Here is a 21,057-nt window from a genome sequence, read left to right on the forward strand (position 1 = left end):
TGGGGATCTAAGAGGAAACTAATCTTTCAAGTCACAACTTCTTTATGACTTCATGGAACATCATTTGGATATCCCCTTTACTGTATATATCCTCATTACTGCTTTATAAAGACAGCTCGTCAACCTGATCTAGCAAGATCGACAGACATGATAGGCAACAGTCTCCTGGTCATTCATATAGCCGGGCGAGAAACAAGATAAAAAACTGATTGGTCTATATATATATTACATGGTGGGATAACTGTACATGAACACATACTAATTGAAGTGTTACAGTAAACAAAATATCGTTTTGAAATATGCTGAAAAAAATATTGTTTGTGATTAGCCATTAAAAATGATTTAGGGTACAAATCCCTGTCTTATCACAGAGAATCGAATAGTTGTTCCCTAATGAGCCCCAGTTGCTCACCTGGGACCTACTTTCAAATTTAATTCATGACCTCACTTTTGTTTGTTTTTGTATTGCTGATTTTTTTATTGTGAGATTCTTTCTATCTAAAAGCTTTTCGCAAAGTAACAGTCCCCAGGAAATTGTGTTGCCACACCCTGACACATTATTTGGAGTTCCAGCAGACCAGTCTTTATTTTTATTTTTTTATGCATTTTATCGTAGAAGCAACATATACCAATTTTAAAATATAGTTTGACTCTGATTGGCCTCAAACAGTGAGAACTTCTCTTCCCATGGGAAACACACTACCTCAGGACTACCGATGCCGTTTAAAAAGAATAAACATGTTGTGATGTTATACCTTTTATTTCAGAGAAGGAAGAAGTTTTGGTACCATTAAAATGTTTAATCCCGCTGCATTTTTTTGCGCCTGTCATAAGTCAGGAATCTGATGTTCAGTGGTTGTTGTCTGTACCATGATGCATGTCAATGGAATGTCTTAGTGATTCGGCTTTTTGTATTCTCCTTGTAATTGGTAGAAATTTTTGAACATGCAGACTTAATTTTCCTATTGGAAGTTTACCATGAAGTATTAATGTGTGTAATGTTAGCAGCTGGTTTGTTATTCGATATTGGATATTTAAAATTGTGTTGAAATTTTTTTGAAAAAAAGAGCCCCCTGAACTTTCAATGTGCTTAAAAATGAAGTAAGTCATAGACTCTGTATATAAAGGTTGTATAAGAAGGATTTCCCAGAATAATGTCATATTCGTTATCTATGGAGGGCTTATATTGTTACTTTTCAGGTATAAATTATCAAAATTTTAGGACAAAGGTCACAAGGCAATGGTGATAGCCCCCTGATCTCCCGATCTTCCCAATATTAAGCAGACATTTAGTCAATAGGTAGATGCAAACGTGACTAAAAGATATTTGGGTACACTTTCTGTCTTTCGAATAACGAATAATCTCAATTCAAATGGAGTTTGCAATCATAATCATACCCATTTAAATACATCATTAAATTCTTTTGAATAGAAAATGACATACAGCATCATGGTTACAATTCATATTCTTTAATCAGCATTAAAAGAGTAACTTCAAAAATAAATTGACAGCTAATCTTTCGGAAAATTATCATTAGTAGGTCGAACATACAATACAAGAGGATACTAAAGTTATATATCTGGAAACCAAATATCTTCGGACAACAGGTGTTACCAATTAACGACCACAAAATATTTTGCGGTCACAAACAAATTGTTTGAACCAAAAATAAATTGGATAATTTGAATATTTGACAAAAAAATATATTGTTGTTAATAGCAAACATTCAATTTATAGGCAAAAAAGGTATAATTGTTTCCTAGTTCCACTTAACTTCTAAGATTTACATAATAAGATTGAAAGCGTTCATCCAGGATAGTATATCTATAAGTTTATTGACTAAATTCTTCAATGAAGCTCACTGTAATATTATGGAGCATATCATCTGTACCAACTTCATCAAACACCTAGAAAGTCACTCCATCTTGACTGATGCTCAAACTGGTTTCAGAAAAGAATGGTCCTGTGAATCCCAACTGATACTCACAATTCAAGACCTAGCAAAAAACATCGACAATAAAGAGGAAGTAGATCTAATTCTCTTAGACTTCTACAAATACTGTACAAGATCAACCATTATGGCATTGGAGGAGCGACATTAAAATGTCTGAGAAATTTTCTGGAAGACAGACAGCAATGTGTACTCCTGGAAGGAGAGTCGTCAGAAACTTCGCTAGTGCAGTCTGGAGTTTCACAAGGTAGCGTGGTTGGCCCGTTTATGTTTCTTATTTTTATAAATGACATCCCAGAGTATGTGTCATTTTCAAATGTTAGACCTTTCGCAGACGCGACTGCGTTCTCTACCGACAGATAAGAAATGAAACAGATGTGACCATCCTTCAAAAAGACCTGGATGGACTACAACAATGGGAGGCAGACTGGTAGATGGAATTCCACCCCCAAAAATGCCAACTCTTTTAAGAGTAACAACAAAGCGAAAAACAGTTCAGGCAAATTATGATATCCACAGTCATATCCTAGAAGAGGTTGATTCTGCGAAATATCTTGGCGCCTCCATACACAAAACATTAAGTTGGAATAAACACATTGACAACATCGCAAAGAAAGCTAACTCTAACAGAGCTTTTCTTCAAAGGAACATCGAAAACTGTCCTAGCCTAGGTAAGACTAAAGCCTTATGCTACCAAACGCGTGTAAGACCACTAATAGAATACTCTGGTACCATCTGGGATCCATCTACTAAGGCAGCAACCATTTGATTTTATGGATTTTTTTTCTGGAAAAACTATTTTTTTGGCGAGAAGTCGAAAACATTTTTTTTCTTTCAATTTTAGCATTTACATATATAGTGGCAGCTGAGGGTGAAACAAACAATTTTTTTTTCTTAGGAAAAGAAACAAATTATTTTTTTCTCCCAAAACTGGAAACAAACTTTTTTTTCCAAAAAAATACATAGCCCCCCCCCCCCCCCCCCTCCCCCGAAAATCAAATGGTTGCTGCCTAAGGACAACATTAACAAATTAGAAGCTATGCAACGCCGACGCGCACGATTTATACTCAATGATTACAGAAGAACGAGTAGTGTAACATCAATGCTACAGGCACTAAACTGGAAGACAGTACTCCTGACAAGAAAGGAGAGCTCAATGTAAGGTCATCATGTTTTACAGGGTAGTGCACCAACTGATTGCCATACCAACTACAAATTTACAGCCAGTGAACATCATCAATCAAACAATCTGAAATTAAGGTGTGGTAAATGTCATTGTGAACATAACAGGCAAACAAAATTGCATGAAGACTAGAGTCACAAAGTTGTTCAAAACAATTTACCCCACTAGAAAAAAATATAAAAAAATCCTATGTTTTCTCCAACTGGTTACCCCAAATGAAAGAAAATTACCAGTCTCTTAGATCTTATTTAGAAACTCTGGGTGTCTCTGGCGTGAGGAACGATGAAAATCACGAATAAAAAGCTGACATAAAAATATCAAACTGAGAAGCACTGTAATTCTTTTTGGACAGGTGTCGAGGTGACACTTGTACTTGGTGTTATTTCTATCTTAACGTTGGATTCAACCTACTGTCGGTATTCAGATGCACAATTCTCGCGCGAATAATTACGTCCCCTTGTTAGAACTCTTCATTCACACGAATCAGGAGCAGAAAAATCGAAATATTATTTATTTTTGTGACAACATGATGTGGAATTGGAACACAAAATAAATCTGAATATGTTCTAGACACACCTCTTAAAACTCAATCTATGTATATAATACAAACAAGTACACCAAAGCACAAAAAATACACACCAAAACGGCGGAGGTAGTTGCAGACAGAAAAATGAAAATAAACAAAAACATTGACAATTTTCTTAATTTGTCATACATGAACAAATAACTCATTAAGTATCAATAATAATGGTGAGCTGAAGAAAAGTGGAATGTTGGTGGCGTTGTGTCTTGCCTCTTTTATTATTGGTGTTGTGGTTACTATTCTAATCCAGACATTTGTCATCAGAAGACGACTTCTTGCCATTCCTGTAGAACCAATTTCCCACAAACCACAGTTCTGTCAATATAAATTGCCAAAGGTGAGAAAAAGGAGATAGAAAACAAAAAAGTCTATAGGTTGTTTGAGACCTAAAATTTTTACAACATCTGTCATCATGGTCAACGTCTTTTCTGTTTAATATTTCACAAAACTATTGTTCAAAGAAAATTTACATTCAAACATGTTCATTACTTAGTTTTACATTACAGTATATTTCAGAGCTCCAGATAAGCTGCGTATTTGCGTGATCACGCAATACAAATAATAAAAAACCCAATGCAATTGCCCATTGCAGGGTTCAATAACCCAATTAATTCAAAGGAAAACCCAATTATAATCCAAAACCATAAGTTCTCAACCCTTTTATTGGCCACCATTTGCGTTATTTACCCTTATCTGTTTACAGTCGACGCGTAAACTATTTTTATAATATTTATAATTGGAAATTTCCTTTCGTTCTAAAAATAGATCCCTGCATCAAGTAGCTGAAATGGGTCCCTGTTAGAGTTTTCCGTTGCTCAATAGCTACACGTGTTTTTGAAAACATTTCGATCTTCTCGGCGTTTATCCAATTAGCGTGTGTCATGAAGTCATATTTTTTTTCGCATTGCTCGGGATTTATCATAACATACATTGAATTAAAACAAAAGTGAATGTCCGGTAAAAATATTGAATAGAAGCATGTTTTCTGCTTCTTTTGAAAAGCTTAGGGAAAGTTATGATGATAACAAGACTCAGCCAGTGTTTTTAGGAAGCGTCCATCGAACACACGGGCGTGTGTGCGTACCTTAACGAGAACATTGCTAATAAAAGCAGGGTTTCCTCAAAAACGAAATCAGTTGGAAAGATGAAAGGCCAAATCAATTATGACATGATAAAGCATCAGAAACCAAAAGTTCTAATAAAAGACAAATAAACCCAGATTTATGAAAATTGGAATAAAACAAAAACATTCAAGTATAATTAGAGTTTATATACTATTTTTTTTTTCTTCATTTTACGGTTAATTAATGAATACACACACAGGCACTGATCTCAGAATTTATTATATAAAGGTATAGGACGAGTGCCTGTGAATACACAATATCCGGTTTTTTTACAGTTTATATGAGAAAATACAAAACTAGCAGAAGGTTTGAAACGGAACACAAATCAAACCTACAATTGCTCGTCAATAAACCAAATAAAACAGCTAGCAAATAACCCTAACCCGAACCCTAAACCAAATAAAACAGCTAAACAAAGAAAGAAACATATTTAAGATGGAAAAAAATCTGGGGTTGATATTGCCTAAATATTCAATATTGTGTTGATGAAAAAACCCAATACATTAAGGAGCTTGGTGGTGAAAAACCCAATTTGATATTAACATGAGGGGTGACTTGGAATTGATAATGCAATCAAAAAACTTTATCACCCAATTATATAAGAAAATGGTGGGTAAAAAACCCAATTTGTGAATTCTTATCTGGAGCTCTGATATTTATGAAAGTACTTATTTCAAGTCAAACTAAATATAGTTTGGAAATTTTCTTCATCCTTATGCTTCATCTTTAAGCTTTAGTATTTTTAGTCTTTAGAAGTGTCAACTTGCAATTGACACTATAATCTCTCTGTATTTTCGATCACTGTGGTAATTTTATGTCGCTATTGTATAAAACTCATTAGTACACTTGCTACCTCAATAAAATGCATGTAGCAAAGCAGGTATAGACCAAGTTTTGGTCTTCATGTTCATGTTCCAGGTAAACACACTATGTACATTTTGTAGTATGTATACTGTATACAAGAAAACATTCTTTAGGACTCAAAGAGTTGAACATTCATTAAATAAAAAAATAAAGAGTTGATTCTTTAATAAATAAGAAATACCATTGTAACTGGAGAGCACAAATTTCATTACAAAATTGCTTGTCTCCACTGGGACTCGAACCCGGGACCTCTGTGTTACAAGGCAGCGCGCTAACCGACTGAGCTAAAGAAGTACTTCCTTAGCTCAACCGCTTACGGCTGACTAAGTATCTACTAAGTTTTTCTAAGGGAAGCAATCCCGTCACACCGCCCCCACCTCAAGAGTCATTATACTCTATAATGATGATATTTTCATCTTTTTTATATTTATATTTTAACCTGGCTAGGTAATTCTTCTAACAGTGGGTTATTATTGTTGGGCGCCAATGTAACCGTAGAGCACGAATTTCATTACAAAATTGCTTGTCTCCACCGGGACTCGAACTCGAGACCTCTGTGTTACAAGGCAGCGCACTAACCGACTGAGCTAAAGAAGTACTTCCTTAGCTCAACTGCTTACGGCTGACTAAGTATCTACTAAGTTTTTCTAAGGGAAGCAATCCTGTCACACCATGCATAAACATTACATGTAAAAGGTTTGTAACATGATGCATGTTCTGATAATGTTTTACAGGAATTGCTAGCAGTAATACATGATCAGGATCAGAAAGGACGCAAAGAATCATGTATAGCATTAAATTTGGTCATTCAGTTTTTATTCAAAGAGCTACGAGATACAAATCGTGTTCGAAGGTATGGTTTCACACATTCATGATTGAAGCTAGTTTTAATAGCCACACAGTTCACATGCTTTTAAAAGTCAACTTTTATAAAGGAGACGTACATATTAGGCTAATTTTAACCTGTTAACATGGTTAATGATTTGAAAATAAAAAAAAATATAAATACTGTTACAAATCACATTTTTTTAAGATTAGAAGAAAATAGATACATGTACATGTACATTTATGAGAAGACGTGGTATGAGTGCCAGTCACAATTTGTTAAAAAAAATGTCTAAGAATGGTTGTCAACATGGAGCCTTGAGTCACACTAAACAGCAAGTTATAAAGGGCCCCCAAAATGACTAGGAATGTAAAAGCATTCAAACAGGAAAACAGAGTCTAATCTATATAAAAAAAACTTGAAATACTTACATTGTATGTACCATGATGTACCACATCAACAAAGGGCAACCCTTGAACAACAGGTTCCTTAGCCTTGATGACACATGATTTGACAGTGACTTTATTCAATATATATGTTTTGATAGATATACTTGTATGCCAGATATGTATATTCATAGCCTGTATTTCTGTTTCAATTTTCAGATGGGTAACAAAGAAAATGAACATAGAATTCAACGATATGCTTCAGAGTACAACAGGAAAATTAATAGAAAAGATAACAGTAAGTCTGAAAATAGTGCACTGGTTTTTATACGCTCGTCAAAATTTTGACGGGACGTATTATGGTATACAAATGTCCGGTATCCATCCGTCCGTCTGTCTGTCTGTCCATCTGTCTGTCCAGCATAAACATGTCGCACCGTAACTTGAGAACAACTTATCCAAATTTCATGAAACTTAATATAGTTGTTTCTTATAATGGTCAAATGATCTGTATTCTTTTTGAGTTACGGCACTTTGTAACTAAAACAGGGGTATGTTTTTTTTCACATGTCGCACAGTATCTCAAAAACCATTCTTGATTATTGCTTAAAACTTTACACACTTCTTAGTTATATTAATCTTAATATCTGTATACTTTTTGGTGATGATTCAAAATTTCATTTTTGAGTTATTGAGTATTTCGTAGAAAAGGGGGAGGGGTTTTTTTTCATGTCGCGCTGTATCTCAAAAACGATTTATGATTATTGCTTTAAAAAACTTTACACACTTCTTTGTTATATTAATCTTAAGATCTGTATACTTTTTGGTGATGATTCAAAATTTCATTTTTGAGTTATTTAGTATTTTGTAAAAAAGGGGGAGGTTTTTTTTTACATTTCGGGCCGTATCTCAAAAACGATTTATGATTATTGCTTAAAATTTTACACACTTTTTTGTTATATTAATCTTAAGATCTGTATACTTTTTGGTGATGACTCAAAATTTTATTTTTGAGTTAATGAGTATTTTGTAAAAAAGGGGATGTTTTTTTTTACATGTCACGCAGTATCTCAAAAACAATTTATGATTATTACTTGAAACTTTACACACTTCTTTGTTATATTAATCTAAAGATCTAGATACTTTTTGGTTTGATTCAAAATTTTATTTTAGTGATATTTATTTTTTTGTAAAAAAAAAAAAACAGGGTGTCTCAAAAACAATAAATTGTTATTGCTTAAAATTTTCTCAGGAACTATTTATGATTATTGCATAAAACTTCCACATAAGACGTCGGGCATATCATGCGCTCATGGCGCAGCTGTTTATTGTCTTGCCTGAGATGAAAGTAAGGGAAAGGAACACATATGAATTGCTTCTCCTGTGACGACAACAACATCTACAATTGTTAAGTTTTCTGCTACAGTTAGATTGATATGATCTACTTACAAAAAACAATGATATTTTCTATCAAGTAATTATCTATTCATCTCAGTATGTAAACCATTTTCATGCCCTTCCCACTAGTTCATGGTCAAGCGACATTGAATTATAAAATATCATCTAAATTCATTGCAAAAAATGACTTGCCTTCTATTTAGTTTAGAAAGATAACAGACAATTGAAGAATATATATTAGAAATGGTTCATTTACTACAATGATAAAATTTACTAATATTACTTCTGCAAAGCCAAATAAAAGTGTATATGTAAATACTATTACTGGGATTCACTGTTCTCCTAAATCGTAAATTGTGATATTGCATGTTTTGGATCATTGAACCAAATTCATATAATTTATTTACACAGTTTTTAGGACAAATCACACCTATGTTTTGTATTATGAATTTTATGTTTTTGTATTTTAGTTAAGAGATTTCAATTTAGGACCAACATTTCCAGTTATAAATTGTGTAGCTGTAGACACAGTAAAACTGTCAGAGGATGAATCGCTAGAGGTATGGTACTCAATTATTAAAATACAATATTTATAGATTATTTATAGAATATCTCAACAAGATAGATTTTCTCACTTGAGCCAGTAGTTGTGAAAGTGAGAAAAGCAATCAAGTTGAGATGGCCAATGATAATCTGTTTATTGCTATTTAACCTATGACAAAGTTATTAATTTCATATTCATCTTTTATTATACATGTACCATACTGGGTCTGATTCAGAACATCATGAACATCTCACATGATCAAAGTTTTCAAAAAGATCATTCATCATACATGTGCAAGTTATTTTTATCACAACCTTCCAGCAATTGATTTGACTTTTGGCTAAGTAATACCTGCCTAATTTTGATCTATGGTAAAATTGCACAGAAATGTTATAAAGCAGCGATGGGACTATCCACTAAATAGCTATCTCTGGTACATGTAAATGAGAAAGCAAAATAAAAATACAATAAAGCCAAAACCACATTTAGAGGTACTTTAGTTGATGTTTTTGCAATTTTGGATTTTTCCCCCTCTAACGTTTAAAATATCTGTAAATGCAGAAAATGGTTGCTTTAGTCATAGTTTAATTGAACATTAGAAAATGATCAGTAAACGACCTAATTTCACCCTACAATTCCTAGTAAACATAACTATTTTATTTTATCTGTTTTCAGATATACAGTTGAATCCTTTAGAAACAACTATTTGACTATATTGTTGTACAAATGTAAATATTAGTAAATTCATCATATTTTTAAATGAAATAAAAAACAATGCCCTGTCAATTATATTTATTTTCTCTTGATTTTTAATTATAATTATATATATTTATTCATTGCAGGAATTGGACATTATGGCAGATCTTGACTATACTGGGGGATTTCAGCTTGCCATAGAAATAGATTTAGTTTTCAAAAAGTGGGCATATTTATCTGTGACTGTTACAAAATTGAAGGGCATTGGAAGGTTACAGTTTACACGTAATCCTTATACACACTGGTCTTTTACATTTTATGAAGTATGTTTATAGCAATTCATATTCAGTTATTACTGACTTTTTTTTGGGAGACAGCAGTTTCAAGTGGTTATACTTGCTTTTAATTCAATTTCACATTGAAAATTCTAACATTTTTTTCTTAAAACATGTTAAAGCAGTGTTAGAATATATAAATCTTATTTGACATCTTCAAAATTTAGTAAACATGTAAGATATAATAGTTTAATACAATTACACTTGTTGGCGTAGCTGTATCATGTGTATGTTAAATGATTTCAGCTGTATTCAATGATATCTGACATTTACACTATTAAGTAAATCTATAAGGTATAATCAATGAAGTCAGTTTTTAATGAAATATTTTGGGAGCCACTGTGCAAAAATAATTTAACACAACATATGGCTAATGAAACATGAACACAAGGCGTTAATGATACCAAAGTTACCAATGTAATAAGGGAGATAATCTGCTATGATGAAAATGGCAGTTAATTGTTCAGAAATTAGGTTAAAAAACTAACATTTTTTTATAAGCTTAAGTTAACAATGGTGCTGTATGTACACAGATATACTATTTGAAATTACACTCATAAACTCATATTTGCATGTTCAAGTTTTACATTTAAAATCCAAACCTTGTAAATCTGCAATAGAGATAAAAAAAAAATTGATGGATTGTGCCTTTGTGTGTTCTATAAATTTCAAAATTTTGTTTTTACTCCAATTTTTATTAATAGAATTTGTTGACTTTTTGTTAAGGATCCAGTTGTAGAATTTGAGGTGGAATCTAAATTTGGAGGCCGTCCTGTACCACAAGTTACCTCTCTGATCATCAGTCAGGTTTGTTTTGCAAATTCAACTCTCTTCTAGTTAGGAAGAGTCCTTTCTACGTTAAGGCTAACTTTGTTTTAAATAAAGTCTGAAAATAAAATATATAAATTCAAATTGTTCAATAGAAAAATACAAAGAAAAAAGAGGGGAATTTTTCGGTTATTGTTTTGATTAAAATGTAAATAAGATCATCATATTTTATACCTATTAAATTGATAATATTATGACATTAACACAGATATTTATTTGATATTAATCTATTTTAGTTGAAAAAATTTTGAAATTGTAATAATAGAGATATGAAAAAGTATTAATAGTCCTGTTTAAAGATTTTAACAAAATGCTTTGCTTATATTGCTGTAATGTAATGGACAAGACCTTAACTTACAATTATTTGATATGTTTACAGATAAAGAGAATTCTTAGAAAAAGACACACACTGCCTCATTACAAGATGAGATATAAGCCATTTTTTATCCCTCCTGATGAATCCTATAACCCAAAAGACATTTCTTTAAAAGGAAATCTAATAGGTGAAGGTCAACTGGAGGTGAAGGTCATAAACTGTTCCAGTTTGTTAGTAGAGCAGGCTGAGAGATATCTATTTTGTACGCTGAGTGTTGGTAAGTAGCTTATGTAGCTGACTATGCTTTTGGGCTTTGTTCATTGTTGAAGACAAAGCAAAAATGATTGCCAATGAGACAAATCTCCACCAGAGACTAAATGACACAGAAATTACCAACTTTAGGTCACCAATTGTCTCATTGACAATCATTCCACATCTTCTTTTTTTTTTTTTTTTATTATCTCTACGGTAGCTGTAAATCCTCTCAACAACTACAGTTGATGCAGGGATCAATAAGGTTTATTTGAAAATTGTACACTGTATGGAACTTGTAAACTAGATAAATATATGCTCAACTTTTAAATGTGTAGACAGATGTATAGCTTTTCCGTAAAAAGAGAAGGGTTTATATTCAATAAAAAGTAAATTGAAAAGGTACTAAGTTCTTTCCATTATGTTAATGCATTTGTACATGTATATACTGTGGATGCATTTAGTTTTCATGGTTACCAATTTTCATGGTTTAAGGAAAATTTGCATATTCATAGATATTTAAATTTTGTGGTTTTGGCAAAGTCTGCATTCTTTGATTTAGAAATTAGGTAATTGGTTGTACATTTGAATTTGTGGTACTCCTATTTGCACTAAATCCACGAAAATTAGTATCCAATGAATATTCATGAATCAACAATAGATACAGTTTAAAAAAAAAAAATTAATAATGTCACATATTGCATTACATAAACTATAATCTGCAACATAAAAATGCTGTATACCTATTTCAGACAAATTAAGATGGCTTGAGTATGAAGAGCTAAGAAAGAAAGTATGGGTAGTGTATGAAGTGAAGATAATAAAAGGTCCAGCACAATCGATAGGACTAACTTTTAAAGATGATTTTATGTTGGAGAAGTATGAAGATGTGGTTGTCGTTGACAACGTTACTCCTAATTCTCCAGCATCAGCAACTGATATTAGGAAGGTAGTGTAGAATTGATTATTCAGAGAATTCATGTATTTGCAAATTACACACATCTTTTTAGAAGTCTTCCAAAGAAAAAGAAAGGTCAATTGTCTGTTTTAGCAACCATTAGCATCAACTTAACCTTTATCTTTTATTGTCATTTGTCAAAACCCATTTTGTAGATACTGTTCGTGTCAAAATGTAGTAAAATGTTTAATGTAAACATTATTTAAACAAATATTTTGCCATCATTGACCTACCCTCTTTTAGTTTATAACACTAAATATTAATTATAGATTATGTACTGTAAATTCAGAAATTACTGCGTGCATTTATTATTGCGATTATGCCATTTTAGAAGAAAATGTGATTTAAATGTTTGCGATATTCACAATGATTCAGAAAAATCCTGTTTGATTCATATAAAAAAAGTTACAAAATGCGAGTTTTAATTGTTACCATTTTATCCCTATCACATTTATCGTAATAATTTCTGAATTTCTGAATTTACAGTAATTTTTATGCCTTAAACAGAAAGGCAGTATATTGAAAAAATTATTTAAGATATCTGCTTGTTATTATACAAGGCTTTGTATGCCCCACTTAGGGTTATTATACAAGGCTTTGTATGCCCCACTTAGGGTTATTATACAAGGCTTTGTATGCCCCACTTAGGGTTATTATACAAGGCTTTGTGTGCCCCACTTAGGGTTATTATACAAGGCTTTGTATGCCCCACTTAGGGCTATTATACAAGGCTTTGTATGCCCCACTTAGGGCTATTATACAAGGCTTGTATGCCCCACTTAGGGCTATTATACAAGGCTTTGTATGCCCCACTTAGGGCTATTATACAAGGCTTTGTATGCCCCACTTAGGGCTATTATACAAGGCTTTGTATGCCCCACTTAGGGCTACTATACAAGGCTTTGTATGCCCCACTTAGGGCTATTATACAAGGCTTTGTATGCCCCACTTAGGGCTATTATACAAGGCTTTGTATGCCCCACTTAGGGCTATTATACAAGGCTTTGTATGCCCCACTTAGGGTTATTATACAAGGCTTTGTATGCCCCACTTAGGGTTATTATACAAGGCTTTGTATGCCCCACTTAGGGTTATTATACAAGGCTTTGTATGCCCCACTTAGGGTTATTATACAAGGCTTTGTATGCCCCACTGAGGGTTATTATACAAGGCTTTGTATGCCCCACTGAGGGTTATTATACAAGGCTTTGTATGCCCCACTGAGGGTTATTATACAAGGCTGTGTATGCCCCACTGAGGGTTATTATACAAGGCTTTGTATGCCCCACTGAGGGTTATTATACAAGGCTTTGTATGCCCCACTGAGGGTTATTATACAAGGCTTTGTATGCCCCACTGAGGGTTATTATACAAGGCTTTGTATGCTCCACTTAGGGTTATTATACAAGGCTTTGTATGCCCCACTTAGGGTTATTATACAAGGCTTTGTATGCCCCACTTAGGGTTCGTTAGATCTCAAACAGATACAAAATGAAAAAATAAAAACATTACACCACTAAGTAAATATTATTAAGGCATCTCATAAATCATGGTAAAGGGTCAGAAAACACCTGAAAGATTAATGAAGATCACCCTTTCATAAAACACTTTTTAACATGTATTTTGTTAGTGTAATAGATTTGTGTCAATAATATTCTATGACATTGAAAACTATTATTTCCTGCTGTTCCATTCCTCTACACCCTATATTATAGGCTGTAGTAAATTTTGATAATGTAATTTGTCTATTTTGTTTTCAGGGTGATGTACTAGTAAGTGTAGGCATGACAAGAATAACATCAGTAAAACAAGCTGGAAAAATTCTCAGAAATGTAAATGATAGGTAAGCATGATGTCCTTTCATCATATAGACCTTGTTCTTTATAAAGCACCATGAGCACTCAGAAATTGAATATGAAACTAAGAAAACCCCACATGATACATATATATGGAAATATTTCAAGATTAAAGGAAATTAAAAAAATTTGATGACAAATAACACAACATTTTATCCTCCTTTATTCAAGTTAGTTTGTTATCAGAATGATTTGAATTAAACAACATTAAACTCTACCAATTCTGCTGCAACAGATGTAGATAAGACAATACTGTCTCTAGTGATGCTTGAATTGTTGCCAACTTATTTGAAAGTCCGAAATCTAATACATGTACAAAGTTTGAAGAGCAGATATAAAATCAAAAAGTACCAAACATATAGCCTGGACAATGGATCAAAACTATGCATGTTCCTTAATTTCAATTGATATCTTAAGTTATATAACCGTCAAATTTCAATAAAACAATTTTCCTATTTTTATGCTAGTACCTTAGTACTGAACTACTTGTCTGTTGATACTCCCAGGGACTTGGAGTCGGTTTTACAAGAAAAACTTCGATTAAGATTTGTCGTAAGTATACTTAATTGTTCATGACTTACGATCAATCTTACTCGTAAGTTTTTTGGTGAAACTGACTCCAGAAGTGAGGTATCAACTCAGAAGTAGATCAGACATATACTGGTACAGTCGACTCCACTTAATTGCATACTGCTTAAAAGCATAATTCGGTTAATTGCATAGTTTTCTCCTGCACAAAACCATTTACTGCACCGGATGCACATTTCTGCAGTAAATAATAAGAAGATAAATTAAATGCCATGTACAGTGAAAGGAATCATCTCACACCCATTTGTCAATTTGTATTTTCATTTAATTCTAGTGTTATGCTTAGACTGGAGAGAGCTAAAACTGGGTCTTCCGAAGATTATATTAAGGTTGGTTCCTATAAATCAGTTAGTGTTACTAGAATATCCGGCTCCTTCACATTTTATAAATACCATAAAATTTAAATGTATGTGGAAAAACAAGTAGAATCATTTAAAAAATTATGATAGATAGTTAAAAACAATTGAAAATTTATTAAAAGACGTTCATTTATTACCGATAAAAACATGTAACAGTATCATGTTGTTACATCTGTTTTGAAAAGTACACTATTATTTAAAATTAGGTTACTGACCCTTTTTCATACCATACAACCTTGGCTTAATTTTTATCTGGGGGATTTAATCAATTCAATTTTATTTGAAATGTTAGCTAGAAATAGGGACCGCTATAATGATTTTTAAATTGGACAATTCTGACTTCAGCATATTTTTTTGTTAATAATTTAATTTTGTTTAGGTACAAGATTCTGAAAGTAGTAAAATAAAAGATCCTGCAGTCAAAGATGATTATATAAACATTGTCATTAAACCATGTGACTCAGATGATAAACAAAGAGAAACAGAAAATTCTTTATCATCCAATCAAATCACCAGAGACAGAAGATCTTTATCCACTCCAAGTAGTCCCCATAGAAAGGTTTTGTCATTGGTCACCACAGGGAAAGAGTACTTAAGAAGGAGGGTCAAAAGTCACACTGTATCAGAGGGTTCTGTCTCCATGACAACAACTAGCCAATCAGAGTTGAATATTCCTAAATCACCAACAGGTCACAGAATCTCAAAATCAATGGATTCCAGACAGTTGACCAGAAGCATAAATGGACAGGAAGAAGAAGAAGATGACCAGCCATCAGAACTTCCAATTGTCACTCAATCTGGAGACTTTATTAAAAATCGTACTAACAGTGATCCAGGCTTTGTTTTGGTAAGTTTTAACCCACAGATATTCTTCTCTTATACTTGTTTGCATAAGTTGCTCATTTTTGTTTGAAATCAAGTTTATTGATTTATAACAAAAATGGTTTACTTTTATAAATTGTTATTTGGATGGGAGTTGTCTCATTGGCACTCACACCGCATCTTCCTTTATCTATTGTTGAAAATTTATAACAGTTTAAAAATGAATTTGTACTTGCCATCATTGTGATTTTGTGTTTAATTCTAATAAAGACTCCTTTGACCCCCCCCCCCCCCCCTTTCATATATATCCATAAAAATTCTATATTCTTCACTGAACTGATGAAAGTTGAATGCACATAGAATTTAAAATTAATTCTATTTCATCTTGGTAGAATTGGAGCAATACAATTTTCTCAGAAAAGCAAATATACTGAGAATGAATAATCAGAAGGTTATGTCAAATCAAATACTGTAAATTTATATATTATTGTATGCATTGATCATTGCCTTTTTGAAGAATGGATGAAAATGTGAGATTATTTTATGCAATTTCTGGAAAAACTGCCAACAGATATATATGCATCTGATATCATAATGCAACTTGTTGTGCTTGTTGACGATTTAAAGTCTGACCTTTTCTGAAACCTATTGAAATTGTTTTCTGTTATTTCTTATCAAATATTAAGGACTACTTCTATTTTAAGCTTATTTGTAAGTTTACTATGAATCATGAAGATAACTTATTGTATAAGTCAGCTTTTTATACACAGCTCAATAGTGATGATTCAGCATCAGAAGATGAAGAGGAAGATCAGGATCCAACATCTAAGGAACAGGAAGTCAAATCATTACCACCAGATGGCGTTAGTATCAAATCAGAGGATGTTGAAAAGCTAGGTCTTGCTGACATGAAAAAGACTAAAGAAGTCAAGGCGCAACAGGTAAGTTTCAAATTTTTAGATGAATTGGACAACTGGTTGTTGGGTTGGTGCCCCCCAATTGATATTTTTTAAAGAAATTTTGCCGTTTTTGGTTATTATCTTGAGTACTATTATAGATAGAGATAAACTGTAAACAGCATTAATGTTCGGCAAAGTAAGATCTACAAAAAGGTCAGTTGACCCCTTAAGGAGTTATTGCCCTTTATAATCAATTTTTAACAATTTTCATTAATTTGGTAAATTTTTACAAAATGTTTTCCTCTGTAACTAAAGGGCCAAGTTTATTATAGATAGAGAAAATTGTAAGTAGCAAGAATGTTCAGTAAAGTAAGATCTACAAACACATCACCATCACCAAAACACAATTTTGTCATGAATCCATCTGTGTCCTTTGTTTAATATGCACATAAACCAAGGTGAGCGACACAGGCTCTTAGAGCCTCTAGTTGAATCTTATTTTCTCAAAAATACACACACTACATTGTCAAATGCATAAAATAGAGAATGGAAACAAGGAGTGTGTTGGAGAGATATCAACCTACCCATAGAGCAGGAAACATCTTACAGCCAGCAATGGGTCTTCACAATAGTGAGAAAAATCTGGTATCATATCTTCATTCACTTAAGCTCTATCCCAATTGTAATATGTCATTAATATAGGACATGATTATATTTTAGAGTATGGTCCTTAGACTGTTATCATAATTTTTACCAATATTAGGTTGCTCTAGGCTAACAGTATAGTTCAATATTCATAAGGATAAAGACCTTATTGGGTTTTTTTAGCCTCTGAAAGTCAATAATACAGAAAGAAAACATTAAAGACAGAAAAAGATATACCAATAAAATAATATTCTAAAATATTTCAAATTTGTTTTTTTTTAGAATCCCAACTGGAATGAAGACTTTGTGTTTTATACAAGCCCAGAGGATAAATATCTCAATGTTTGTGTCTGGTGTAGGGTACCACCAAAACTTGATAAACATGAGAAAGTTATTAAACCTGGGAGAGAAACCTTGATAGGGCATGTAAGTAATGGAAAATTTAGTTGTGACAATTCTGCATGTTTTGAAACTACATGTATTTCTTTCCAGGCTAAAAGCGTTTGTTAAGGAAAACAGAAAAATATATGCTTGCCATAAATGCGTCAGTACATTTGATGTTACCAAACTGATGAAATGATACTTAAATTTGTAAATATATCGGTTAAAAAAAAAAATATTATCTGAAAATTTATTTCTAGTATTGATTACTTTTCTTAAAAATTTCAAATTGAGACAATTTAAAGCAGTTTTCATTTGTAATCATTCTCAATTTTGCTATCTTTCTTTTTAAAACACAGAAATAAACCTCTCTGATGATGATAACAAATTTTATACAGATAAAAGGTTAAGAGCAACATTTGTGGACAACAATTAAACCAAGTCAACAAAGTCAGCATCTCACCAATATAAGTATGAAGTGTACATAAAAAAAAAAGCCAATATTTTTTGTTATTGTTGTTTAGTCGGTTCGTTAAGGATCAAAAAGAATATGCATAGAGAATGAAACGACATTAATGAGTTTTTATAAGCTATTATTTCAACAATAAAAAAAATAATGATGCATGTGTAAAGTTTTTTTTCTCTTTTTTTGACAGATCAGTTTGCCATTAGCAGATATATCATTGGATTGTTTATTGACAATTCAGAGAGATTCACAAAGATGTGTTAACTTAGTTCCACCAGAAAATATAGCTGGGGTTAGGTAAGTTAAAAATTACTCAGAATTTGACTTTTACCAAATTCAAATTTTTCATCATGTCATTCTTTGACAAAGCAGAATTCATGATTATATCTCATTTTATCTTAAATTCTAGAGTAAGTTGATATTGACCATTCTATTTGTAGACTGTGAGATGGAATTGAAAGTAGATTTTGGTTGCTATTGGAGTAGAAAGCTGGATGTTAGCTGAAGTTTTTCCTTTTGCAAGATATTCACTTTGTCTTTGATTTTTTTTTGGCCAAAGTTACTTTTAAATCATATTGAATATGGTACCGGTTATAAAAGCACTTATAGTTATCATTCTTTAACCCCCTCCTCCTGGCGTCTGTCTTTCCATCTGTCTGTCTGGTCTTGTTATCCTTCAGATTTTCAAGAAACTTATATCATAGGTTTAAATCAGCAATGTCTTGTACTAGTTGGAAAATCAGTGCCAATCAATTATTTTTGAAAGAGTTAAGCCCCTTGGAAAAATAAAAAAATAAATTTTATGGAGAATTGCATTATAAGCATCATCATATGTACAATTCTTGCCAAATTTGTACGAAACCTTAATCACAGGTTTATTTAAGTAATGTCATTGACAAAGTTGAAATTCTATGCCATTTAATCATTTTTAAAAGAGTTATGTTCCTTGGTTATATTGGTGAAATGGTGAAATGACATTGTAAAATAATTTGGGTCATGAATTCTATAGTAAAGTAGTGATTTGGTTCAGCTGATAAAGGTTAAAAATTAGCATTTCGGAAGCTGTCAAAAGATTTCAAGACCCCGTTCACTTAAAAATGTCCATATTTTGAGTTACAGTCGATGAAGTTTCTATAATTTTAATATAATTTGTCAAAAAAGTAGTACAACACACTGTAAAAATATTATTGAGAAAGCACAGGTGGAATTTTTTTTATTTTCATTTATTGTTTAAAAGAAATGCACTATGAAATAACCATGTACTTGGACCAGATAGAAAATTGCAATGTTAACTCTCTCAGTCTCATGTGTTCAATTCTTGCTAGAATTTTATGAAACTTGTATCATAGGTTTATATCAGCAATGTCTGACACTTTTGAAAATAAATTCTGATCAAATATTTTTAATGTGTTATGCCCTTGGAAATATAAATTATAATAAAAATCACATTGCATATTGTCTGAAGCCTTTAATTTATTTCTCATAATATATTAACAAAAAAAATAAAGAACATAAAAAATAGTGTTTATTTATTGCCCATGTATCTTGGATAAATAAATTATGTGTTTTACTATGAAATATCTTTTTTTTTCTACAGTCGAACAAAGTTCCAGGAGTATATGAGCCATCAAGGATTTGATCACAGAATGTGTCATGGTGATATCACCCTAGGGTTTAAGTATGGATCAAGTCAGTCAGGTGATACAGAGAGGAGAGTTCCTGAAGTCAAGGTCATATCAGACAAGGAGAGTTCTGAAGAGTTTGTTTCCTTACCAGATTCATTATTGTTGGGACAAAAAAGCAGGTACTTGATGCTTTCAATTAGTGAATATCATTTAAACAAATTTTGATGCCCAATTCATGGGCATTATGTTTTCTGGGCTGTGGGTCTGTCTCTTCGTTTGATCGTTCGTTCATCCGTCTGTCCAGCTTCAGGTTAAAGTTTTTGGTCAAGGTAGTTTTTGATGAAGTTGAAGTCCAATTAACTTGAAACTTAGTACACATGTTCCTTTGATCTTTGTAATTTTAATGCCAAATTAGAGATTTTACCCCATTTTCAAGGTCCACTGAACATAGAAAATGATCATGCAGATGGGGCATCCATGTACTTAGGACATATTCTTGTTCATAATACATTTCCTTAGACTTCAAGGTCAAAGCCATAATTTGACCGGGTTTGACTGACAAAAATTGTTCGGAGATATTGCATACCTAATTTCCTTATGATATGATGCATATCTATGTCTGAATTTAAAGATGAAAAAAAGAGAGAAAACTAGTTTAAAAAGAGATAATTAGTCCCAAATAGAAAACAAAATTTTTGTACAATAATGTAAAATAAATATATTTCAGATTAGAGATTGGTAAACATGACTTTACAGCTACCCAGTTTACTTCAGCTACTTACTGCCATTTCTGTGGGAAAAAGGTTGGTGTATAGAAAATAAACAAAAAGACCTTCAGAAATGAAATAAAGCTCAAACACTGATCAAACAACCAAAATACTCTTAAAAAGCAGAAATGTGAAATTAGATTTTGCATTCAGAGAAAAAATTGTTTACAAAAACTGTATTATTTAGTGTTTGCACACTTTGGTATGAACAACGTATTTGAGGGTTTAAAATTAAATATGAATAATACTATGAAATTAATTTCATACAAAATGTTTTTCCATACACAAAATACACTTTGTGTCAGCATATAGGAAAAATTTCTAACTTTAGTTTTCCTCAAACAAATGTTATGAAACTTATACACAATGCTTATTATCATAAAACATAGATGGAGTTTGAATTT

General features: G+C 32.1%; 1 protein-coding gene across 1 annotated transcript in view; it reads left to right on the plus strand.

Moving 5' to 3' along the window:
• The first annotated feature begins 3,581 nt into the window (after positions 1–3,581).
• The window catches only part of LOC139485349 (PDZ domain-containing protein 8-like), a 35,908-nt gene continuing 18,432 nt past the window's right edge, over positions 3,582–21,057 (plus strand). The window contains exons 1-16 of the mRNA XM_071269769.1: positions 3,582–4,055; positions 6,441–6,559; positions 7,138–7,216; positions 8,787–8,876; positions 9,703–9,879; positions 10,618–10,698; positions 11,099–11,312; positions 12,040–12,236; positions 14,006–14,088; positions 14,964–15,018; positions 15,428–15,895; positions 16,641–16,811; positions 17,697–17,840; positions 18,452–18,558; positions 19,859–20,065; positions 20,614–20,689. Coding sequence (XP_071125870.1) covers positions 3,906–4,055; positions 6,441–6,559; positions 7,138–7,216; positions 8,787–8,876; positions 9,703–9,879; positions 10,618–10,698; positions 11,099–11,312; positions 12,040–12,236; positions 14,006–14,088; positions 14,964–15,018; positions 15,428–15,895; positions 16,641–16,811; positions 17,697–17,840; positions 18,452–18,558; positions 19,859–20,065; positions 20,614–20,689 — 2,418 coding nt within the window. The 5' untranslated portion in view covers positions 3,582–3,905. The remainder of the gene's footprint in view (positions 4,056–6,440; positions 6,560–7,137; positions 7,217–8,786; positions 8,877–9,702; positions 9,880–10,617; positions 10,699–11,098; positions 11,313–12,039; positions 12,237–14,005; positions 14,089–14,963; positions 15,019–15,427; positions 15,896–16,640; positions 16,812–17,696; positions 17,841–18,451; positions 18,559–19,858; positions 20,066–20,613; positions 20,690–21,057) is intronic.

Source organism: Mytilus edulis, chromosome 8, assembly GCF_963676685.1.
Source record: "Mytilus edulis chromosome 8, xbMytEdul2.2, whole genome shotgun sequence".
In the NCBI taxonomy this organism is placed as follows: domain Eukaryota; kingdom Metazoa; phylum Mollusca; class Bivalvia; order Mytilida; family Mytilidae; genus Mytilus; species Mytilus edulis.